The following is a 10,172-nucleotide window of genomic DNA, read 5'->3' on the forward strand; positions in this document are numbered from 1 at the left end:
TGCAATCAATTGCTTGTAATGCTCTCCCCACCCACCCACCATCTCAGAAGCCCCTCAAGTTCCAGTGTTTAGGGTTAGTGCCATTAACCAGACGTTTTCTGAACACCTTAAACAGAGCACTTTGACTTTAAAACAGACTGCTTAAGTTTCAAAAGGAAACTTTACAGTTCATCAAATGAAACTGCATCCCATCAAATTTGAAATAGACCACAACTGGCCCATTCAAGAGACCATTTCCAAGGGGCAGAACAGTAAATGTTAATGAAATTGCTATTAGATGGACACTAGACAACATTATGACAATTAAACTTTTGGGGGGTGGACACTGTTTCCTCTGAGCTAGCCAGGGCTAACTTTCAAAAGTGAAAGGATACCCTAGAATCTAGTAAAATTGCTGTTCCTGCATTCCTCATCAATATGCCTCTTAATCAATAATTTGCAAAATGTGGACAGGTCTGTTTTCTGTGTGAGCTGAGTAACAGATTATTGACAAACACTGCACAAGAAACTTTATATAAGTCTTCTAGTTCCAGCTCTGCCTAAAGTTGTAGATTTTGTACCTTTTCAATCATAGTGCTTATATAAATGGACTTAAAATTTCTTGGTCAAATCCTGGCCTCTTTGAAATCTACAGGAGTTTTTCCATTGACTTGAATGGAGCAGGATTTGATCCTCTGCATTTATTTAGGCAAAACACAAAGGTGAGCAAGTTATACTCATTATACAAAGTACTTTGAGACTTGCATACCACTTTGTCGTCTGTAAGTGCAAAAAGCAGCACTAGTGTCCAAAAGTTTCACTTGGAATAAATAAGACAGAAGATCTGTAAGTAGGCTGGGAGGTACTGTGGCCTAGTAGGTCAGACATGAGTGGTGGATGCCTGCTACTCAAGATGCACACAGACTACTTCGCTACGGGTTTTACCACTTTTTAAAATCAATGTATGTAGTAAAGTGAGTAACACAGCTTTGGCTATTTATAGAATGTGCTTATCTTGTTGGGATGCATTTAATGGGGCAGAGCACCACAGAAGCCATAATGAGCTTGGCCAGCACCCCTCTCTTTCCTTTAAACTTTAGAAATTTTCTTCACTTATCTACTCAAGGTGTTTTTTACACCACTGGGAACTTCCAGACCACAATCTAACTTTCAAAACTCAGCTAAGGTTGCACTGTCACTTATCTCCACTTACAAAGCACAAGCAAGCACTTAAAGGCAAGCAAACATAGTTAAAGACTTATGAGCCTTTGTCATACACTCAACTAGATGGCATTTCTACGTTTGGGTGTAACAACTTTTGAATACTGCATGAGATTAATTCCAAAACTTCAGGAAACATTCTAGGCATCAGGGGACAGATCCCTATTAACGTTGGTGAAAATCTGAAAACCAGAAGGGGGAAATAGAGGTCTGTAATTGTCTACAGATCAAAGAGCCATTAACACCTTTTAGCACAACCCCTCCACCTTAGCTCTGCCCATCCTCCCAATACATTTGAACATGCTTATACCTTGAATGACTCTTTTTCCAAGGAAGAAGAAATGATAAGCAAAGGGTCTCTCTGTCTCCACTTCCCCTGACATGGGGTGAAAATAGCGAACAATGATATAGGGGGAACTCTCAGTCTCTGGCATGGGGGAGGAGAGAATGAGCAGGCCTTGATATTGGGAATGGAGGCACACAAAACCCAGGGCATGGGAAAAATGGGGACCCAGGAATAGGGAGAAGGGGAACACATAGGGGAGTATGGAGGACAGCGCCCCCAAGCATGTGGTGGAGGGAAGAATGGGGAGAGGGGGCATGCAAAGGCCTTGCATGAGGCAGGGATTACGGGGTTTGCATGGAGTCCCTGAAATCAAATGAAATAAAACAAGCATTGGTTCCATAAGGCTTGTGGAGTGCCTGTCTACCCCCTAACAAACTGAACAGCCTCAAATGCAAACCCACATACGTAACTTTACCCTACCCTGATAACTGTTTGTTAGCACTTACCACAAGTAAATTTTTAAAAAGTACTGCTATACGTGGACAAAGTAAGGTTTAGAGTATCTTTGGCAGTATTTGCTTGCTATTAAGTGTCTTGGGTAGTTACATTTAGGAACCTTAACTAGGCCATGAAACAAAGGTAGGGTTTTTACTGTTTTGGATTAAGACGTTACTAAGAGCAGCTTCTGAGAAGCTGAACTGTGGTCCCTTAAGACAGTGGTTACCAAACTCCTTACCAAGATGACCCACCCAACTGCATTTTGTCTGTCTTTGTGGGGGGGAACTGTGATGAGGTGCCTGCCCCACACTGGGCTTTAAGGGGTTAATAGAGCCCTTGGGAGGCTGTGCAGGAGACAGCCAATCAGGGCTGGGCTGGCCCATATAAGAAGGGCTGCAGAGCAGCTTCAGTCACCCCCTGGAGCTTGAGGACTAGCTACCTTGTAGGCTGAAGACAGCAAGCATCTGTGAGAGAATAGTGCTGCAGACAGAGATCTGGGGAGTTAAAGGCAGCTCCTGGTAGGCTGCAGGGATCTGTAGGCTGAGGCTTTGAGGCAAGGGCAAAGAGGGTGCTAGGGTCACGAGGAAGTGGCCTGGGGTGACCTACAGAGGAGTTGGAGGGGATGCAGCAAGTGGTGGCCATCTACAAGGTCCCTGGGCTGGGACCTGGAGTAGTGGGTGGGCCCATGTGTCCCCCACCCCTACTAGCGCCTGAGGAAGTGGCTTGACTAAGACACTGTGACATTCCCTGGAAGGGGGGACCACAGAGTGTAGCACAGCTGGAGGGCTGTCACTGAAGAGGATGCTGTGGTCCTGGGAGCGATGTGGGTCCCAGAGCAGAAGTGATGGCAGTGAAGCACCACCAGAAGAAGAGGGCACACTGGTGAGAAGAGCTAATTCCCATGACTGCTGGCAGACGGCACCAGAGTGGTGAGCTCTACCCAGTCACAGAGACCTACCACTACCTCATCTCCCCACCCAACCCCTTGCTCTTGCTTTCCAGCCCTGCCCCCTCCTACAGTCCTAGCTGGCTCCCCTCTCTCCAGGGCCAGGCCACAATCTCTACCAGGTTGCTGACTGCTCTCTGGCTCCAGCTACTTCCTCTGTTTGCTACTGGTACTGCCTATCTTTCCCTGCTCTCTTTTTCCTTGGGAAGCAGGCAGTGGCAAGGGGAGTAGGATCTGGACAGCAGCAGCAATCTGAAGGCAGAAGCAGCCTGTCCCCATCCCCTATGTGCCCCAGAAGCACTTTCTCTGCTGCTGCTGCCTGGATCCTGCATGCTGCTGCCCAGGAGAAGTGAGAGCATAGGCAGGAGGTAGGTAGCTCACCTGGCGAATGTGGGACCCATTAGTGGGCTGGGATCCACCATTTGAGAAATGCTGCCTTAAGAGTCAAACATATATCATCCAATACAACCTATGACCAAACGTAACTGATTAACAATACAGATGCTGCCACTAAATGGAAGGATAAACAAAAATAGGTCTACTGCACTTAAGCAGAATTTGGTTATAATCTACCTGTTCTTAATTTTCCCATTCAATTCTTTATTACTTGGGTATTTTACATTAGACAGAAGAGATGTAGAGGGAACCCAACAGAGAGATTCCAAATTACCAAGGGGTTTGATGAAAGCCGATTTAAAGAAACTGTTCCATCACCAGGACATAAGTCACAGAAAACAGAGGCTTGCTTCAGCTCTCTATTCTTGTATGGGAAAGGCTGCTAAATAGAGACATTGAAATTAAGGGTATAAACCAGTTCCAAAGATAAAATGGCAGAACAAATATTGTAGGCTATTCTGTGACAAAGGTAAATGAGGTTCAGATAACCATTAAGGGGGCACTCAAGTTGGCCCATAAGGTGCTTTCCTCTCCAGAAATCCTAGTGCCTTCAGAATCTGTTCTGTAGCTTGATAAGATATTAGGCACTGATCCTGCAAATACTTAAGCACAGTCTTAACTTTATGCACGTGAGTCAATGTAACTACTTCTGCATACACACTTGCAGAACTGGGGTCTTGGCTAGTATTACCAAGAGGAATATATCCTCAGTTACGTATAGAACTAACATCCTGTTTAGAGTGAGGCAACTAAACTGCTTTCCAAAGCAAGGACTAGCTTGTAGACACACTTTATAAAGCATAAAAGGATTGCTGCCTACAGAAAAGTGCCTTCAAAGAATTTATGAACAGACTAAGCTGTTAAGTGGACTAGTTTAATTTACAAGAGAGACAATAAGCTATCAAATTGCTTGCTGGTTCTAGCTTTTCCATCTGTTCCTAGATACCAAACCCACAAGTTATACATGTCATACCCAGATAATGTGGATTGGTGCCATATAAATACCTAAGACACAAAGGTGAGATTACCCATGTCTACCCTAAATTTACCTGAAAGCCTTAAATACTCAATGTTTGTTTTGTTTTGGTTTTTTAAATGGCAAATATAGGCCTGCAAGAGACTGGAGCAGATGCTTCTGGCTTGAGTTTTTGTGGACTCGACCCACAGCATGTTTCTGTGCTACCGTCATACAGGAAGGAAATCATGCCTCAGCCATGCGAGTCAGGGTAGATTTCTACAACAATTTAACTTCCACAGAATCCTATTATAATCAGTTCGAAAACTTGCCTTTGGCTTTTCTCAAGAACCACAGGTAAACAGTATCTGAGGAAACTAACTATCCAGGGTGAACTAGACTTCTCGTAAACATGTCTGTTCTATGTTACAGTAAGCAATAATTTAACAAGCCTGCTTTACCAATGAAATTCTCTACCCTATAAACTCATCTCATGACACAGGCCTCTTCATGCCAGTTTCCTTAAGACATGAATATTCTCGTTATCTTCAAGCTAGACTTGCTTTTGGCATGTGAAACAAGTCCTTTAATGTTCCATTAAGTTGAAGAAATTGAACATTTCCCTCCCCAATGCCAACAGGGGAGATGCTGCCATCTCTCCTAGCACACAAACTTTCAGGACTCCCTCTTTCTATTAAGGAAACTAGCTTCCCATAAAGAGCTTCAGCATCAGCAACAACTTAATATTTCTTTTAAATGTTTTCTAGAATATATGACCACTTTTTAAAGAGGAAATCCTAAATTTTAGCTGATCAAATGTTTTATTTGGCTACTCTACAGAACGTCACCACATTCTGTGCATGAGTAGCTTCCTGTGTGAAGGATGCAATGCTTCAATGTTTTCCTCAGGGATGATGAATGTCTGTTCATCCACATGCATTTTTTATTGATGACTTGTCAAGACAGTTCTTCAATTAATGATTTAAAAGAATTGCTTTAACTCTCCCTTTTTATAAAAAGTTCCACTTCTGAAATCTTTGCAGAAGGTCCTCCTTTTTCCTCAGGCCTAATGAACTTTATTCCCTGCTAGCTAGCTATTAGGTCAGACAGCAGCCTTTCAAATGAAGAATAGATAGAGCTTCTTTACATACCTGAATGCTGTTTTCTAATGCGCCAAAAAGATCACTTTCCATGTGATACTTGCTATTTGTCTATTCATCCATCAGGGCTGAACTTCTATAATGCTCTGAGATCCTGTCACTTCCAGGGAGCAAACAACAAAAAAATTGAATTTGTGTTGCTCCCACATGACCGCGCTGAGCACCATCATTAGTCTACCAGGCTGGGCCATAATCTATGGTAAAAATAATTACATTAGTCCTACACTGTCTATTGGAGACAGACTATATAATTTTACATTTGCAGATGCAGTGATAGTGTAGCAGTGTCAGTCCCAGGACATTAGAGAGAAGGTACGTGGAGTAGTATTTTATTGGACCAACTTCTGTTGGGGAGAGAAAAGTTGGTCCAATAAAAGATATTACCTCGCCCACCTTGCCTCTTACATTTGCATGGCATCTTCCCTTCCTAAAACTGAAAAAAGCTTGTTACTATTTTAATCAACTCTATGCAGAGATTATTTAATCCATCACTGACATACAGCTGTTTAAATTTCCTAGCCTGCAGAACCTGGAGGGCCAAATAAAAACTGGAGGCTAGAGTTATGCCCAGGGCACTTCTTAGGTCTCCAGCTAATGGGAAATAACCAAGAGTCTAACTTATTAGCTTGAACTTGTCAAAAGTTTAATCTTCTCTAATAGCCTGAACTTCTCAGCCTTTTGTTAACGATCTTCTTGACAACTGAAACATCACAGCTGCATATACAAGGAAGAACTTCCAATGCTGCTACTCTGGAAAGAATTTTTTAAAAAGCCTGACTGGGCATAAGGAATCACTACTTAGAAGAGGGGGAAAAGTACCATAGTTCCCCAGGGAGAAACATCTGCTTGCACTCTGATGGTAGCTATTTGACTGACTAAATCCACATATAGCAGCTCAGAACATCATGCCACAGCTGAGAGAGATTATACACAAATTGATGCAGCAAAAGTCTGAACAAGCGAAGTGTCCAAATATACTACAGTATCACAAGGTGCTTCTTCTGCTTTTGCGCTCTTGAATTTGAGCAGTAACTAGGGTTTCCCCTAGTGCCCAAAGGTGGGGCACAGACCAGCCCACTTCCACTTTACATTAATTATACTAAAAAATGAAAGGTTGGTGTTTTTTAAATAAACTTACCCTATTTCTCCTACTCCTTTCACACACATGCACTCCCCCTTTGATGGAATCTGTCCACCCTTTTACTAAAATACTGGGTAGGTGAGGAATCCAGAAGCTCATTTCTCCTTCTTGTCCAGGTTTACTCTACAATGTGTTCATAGTTAGATAGCGCAAAGTCAAATTTTAAGATGATCTTCAGTGAGTCCCACAGAAGGGCAACATATACCATATTAGTGACTACACACAACTAGCCCCCTAGAAATAGCAAGACATCCCCTATCCCGCTACCAGTTAGGCAAGAGAAAAGAAGGGAGCTTTTTGGTCAATAAAAGGAATAAGGCACTTATCTAAATTGCTTTTGGACTTTGAAATTAGAGGTTTTCTTTCCAAGCAGACATGGATCCTTAAGTGGCAGCAGCTATTTAGAACTTGAGGCTGGGAAAGAAAGGCTATGACCGAGTGAAATGATTGTTAAGAGGAAAGGATCACCCTATTCCCGAGACTCTGCCCGCATGAATACACCAGCCTACACTTCTTTTCCTCTTCCACGGTCTGCTTTCACAGCAAGAGCCAACAACCAAATCACAGCGCTGAAGCACCGCAAGCCCCCGCCCCGGTAGCAACTGCTCCCTTTCAGCCCAGCAGCAGCAGCCGCCCCGTGGACCGCTCCATGCAGCTACTCAACTCGCCAGGGAAACGCTGGGGCAGGGGGAGCGTGACAAGGGGACCTGAGGGCATCGCCGCGAAGCCTGACAAGCGGCAGCGAGCAGCGGCTCTCGGAGAAAGCCCGAAGCTCCCGCCCTCCAGGGCAACACCAACGGCACGACCCAGCAAAGCGCAAGGACCAAGGCGGGGCAGAGCCCGGGGCGGGGGCGCGCACACCCCTGAGCCCTGCGATGGCTCTGAGGGGCTTCCCCCACCCCACAGCCGGCCGGGGCCCCGCGGGGTGGCAGGGCAGCCGGATCCGCCACCCGCTCCTCGGTCCTTCCCGAGCGCTGCGGCGGGCGGGGGGGCGGGCAGGGTGCCAGCCCGGGCGAGGGGCGCTCAGCGCGCGGTGACAGACCCTAGGGGCCCTCCCGCTCCCCCCCCCCCACGCGAGGGGCCCCCGGAACCGGCCCCCAGCCCAGGCCCGTCCCCGGCGGATACAGCTTGAATCCCCTCAGAATCTCCTTGGCCCGCTCGTCCTTGGCCGACATGGTCCCGCTGCGGCTCCGCTCCGCGCCCCGGAGCCGGGGGGGGGAGGGGGGCTGGGCTCGCTCACGGGGCTCGCCGGGACAGCGACCGCGGAGGAGGAGGAGGAGACAGCGGCGCCCGGGACGCTGCGCCCGCCACTGTCCGGCGCAACCAACCCGAGCGGACCGGAGCCGCCCGGCCCGTGGGAGCGCCGGCCAATCGCCGCGCCCCGCGCCACCTCCCACCCGCCTCCTCTCTTCGGATCGACAGCGTCTGCAGCCAATCAGACAGCGCTCTCCATGGCACCCAGCAAGAGAGGCTGCGCGGCGGTCGCTAAGGCGTACGCCCCAGCAAACTGACGTCGCCGAGGGACTGGGAGGCCAGGTCGGGAGTGGAGCTGCAGGTGCGGGTATCGGCCACAAGGGGCGCTGCCGGGCAACTCCCCATGCGCCGCTGAGGCTGCTTCACTGCGACCCCTGGCGGCTGCAGCGTTGGCCGCAGGATCACTGGTGGGGTCTGACTTCCAGCCCTGGCGCCAGGCACACACGGGCAAGCCCCATCCCCGCAGCCATGGGGGTAATATAGCTGGCTGTGACCCCCCGCCAGCACCCTGCACTCCTTACCCTGGGCCCCTTGCTGCAATGGCCCAGCGCCTCCCACCTGCACGCTCCAACCTAGGCATGCTCCAGCCAAGGGCTGGCCATCCCCCACCCTAACACGAGCCAGAGGGCAACTCACGGAGAGCCTGCACCCCATAATGTTCCCTACAGGGGTGCTGGCAGCCCCTGCACAGTCAGGCCCTGTGCCCGGGGATGGACATGCCTCTGACTGCTCCCTTGCTGCTACGCTACATGGGGATGGCCAGACTGCATCCAGCTAGTCCAGTAGCCTGTCACCAATAGTGGCCAGTATCAGATGCCTCAAAGAAAGGTAGTAGAATCCATGAGCGGGTAGCTTAGCGTAACCTGCCTCCAGGGAAAGGTTTGTTCTAACCACCACGAGCTGGGAAATTGGATCATGGAAGCCTGAGTGTTTATAGTTCTCCCAAACCTGTATCAGCTCAGGAAAAGGACTTGGGTGTCGTTTGCAGATCAGCGAGGACTGCTGTTCAATATGCAGCTGGCGTCAGAAAAACAAACAAGATGTTAGGATACAAAAGGAATGGGATGGAGAATAATATGGAAAATATGCAGAAGCCGTTATATAGATCAGTGGGGCAGCCTCAGTGGAGTACTGTGTGCAGTACTGGTCACCCCATCTCCAAAAAGATTTTGGAGGATCAGAAGGGTTCAGAGTAAGAAAGTGAAAATGATCAAGGGTCTGGGAAAATTCTCATCTGAAGAGAGGTTGAAAAATCTGGAATTGTTTACCATAAGAGGGATTCATGATAACAGTATATAAAATTATGACTGGTTAAGAGATGGTGGATTGGGAGCAAATTCAAAACAAAATAATACTTCTCCATTCAATGCATAATTAGACTGCGGAATTCACTGCTACATGATGTTGTTGAAGCTTAGTAAGATTCAAAGAGGGACTGGATACTTACATGGATAACAAGAATAGCCCGAGTTATAATTGTTAATGCAAACAAAGAATTTTGGAATGGCTAAAATCTTCATTTTTCAGGGCCTAAACCAATCTCTAGTAGAGATTAGGATGAAATTTTCCTGAGGTCAAACTCTCCCTTATCTGCCTACTGTGCGGTTCTTGCAATCTTCCTTTGAAGCACCTAGTGCTGGCCACTGTCAGAGACAAGCTAGAGGACTAGGTGGACCGTGGGTCTGATCCAGTCTGGCAATTTTAAAATTTTTTTTTTTTGCATTTTCATTTATAACATTGGATATTCTTGTTATCTATGTACATGTCTAATCCTGTTTTGAATCCTAATAAGCATTTGTCCTCAATAATGTCTTGTGACTATGAGTTCCACTGGCTAATTGTGCATTGTGCGGAAAATGTATTTCCTTTTATCAGTTCTGAATTTGCCACCTTTCAATTTTTGCAATGATTATCCCCTTATTCTTGTATGTGAGAGAGGATGAAGAGAAAAAGGTCATGACGTAGAGTCCCACATCTCCTATGTAGCCAGTGTGAGTGCTCAGATGTAATATGCTGTGACATTGGTCCCTCACCATCCAGTTCCCTACTGGGAGACTTTCCCAGCTGTTCTGACTCCACTCAAATCCACTGAGGACTGTTATAATTTCTCCTCATAACATGTGCAGCCCTTAGGCCAGATTCATCCTTTGGATAGCTGGGATTGAACTCAAGTGATGAATTTGGTCTCTGGTGTTGTGGGCCTAGCTTGCTTTCTGCAAGATGTGGTCCTAGCTGGCTTAGTTTGTGCATGCAGGTTAACTTCTGTGCTGCATGTATCCTGGCTAGGCTTGAAAGGGCCAGCAGGGCAGGAAAAGTTTTAAATTAACAATTCATTT

At 46.8% G+C, this 10,172-nt stretch overlaps 1 protein-coding gene across 1 annotated transcript in view; it reads right to left on the reverse strand.

Moving 5' to 3' along the window:
- The window catches only part of PDE6D (phosphodiesterase 6D), a 47,254-nt gene extending 39,348 nt beyond the window's left edge, over nt 1-7,906 (reverse strand). The window contains exon 1 of the mRNA XM_077826722.1: nt 7,708-7,906. Coding sequence (XP_077682848.1) covers nt 7,708-7,757 — 50 coding nt within the window. The 5' untranslated portion in view covers nt 7,758-7,906. The remainder of the gene's footprint in view (nt 1-7,707) is intronic.
- Nucleotides 7,907-10,172: the final 2,266 nt, after the last annotated feature.

This window comes from Eretmochelys imbricata, chromosome 9 (genome assembly GCF_965152235.1).
Source record: "Eretmochelys imbricata isolate rEreImb1 chromosome 9, rEreImb1.hap1, whole genome shotgun sequence".
NCBI lineage: Eukaryota > Metazoa > Chordata > Testudines > Cheloniidae > Eretmochelys > Eretmochelys imbricata.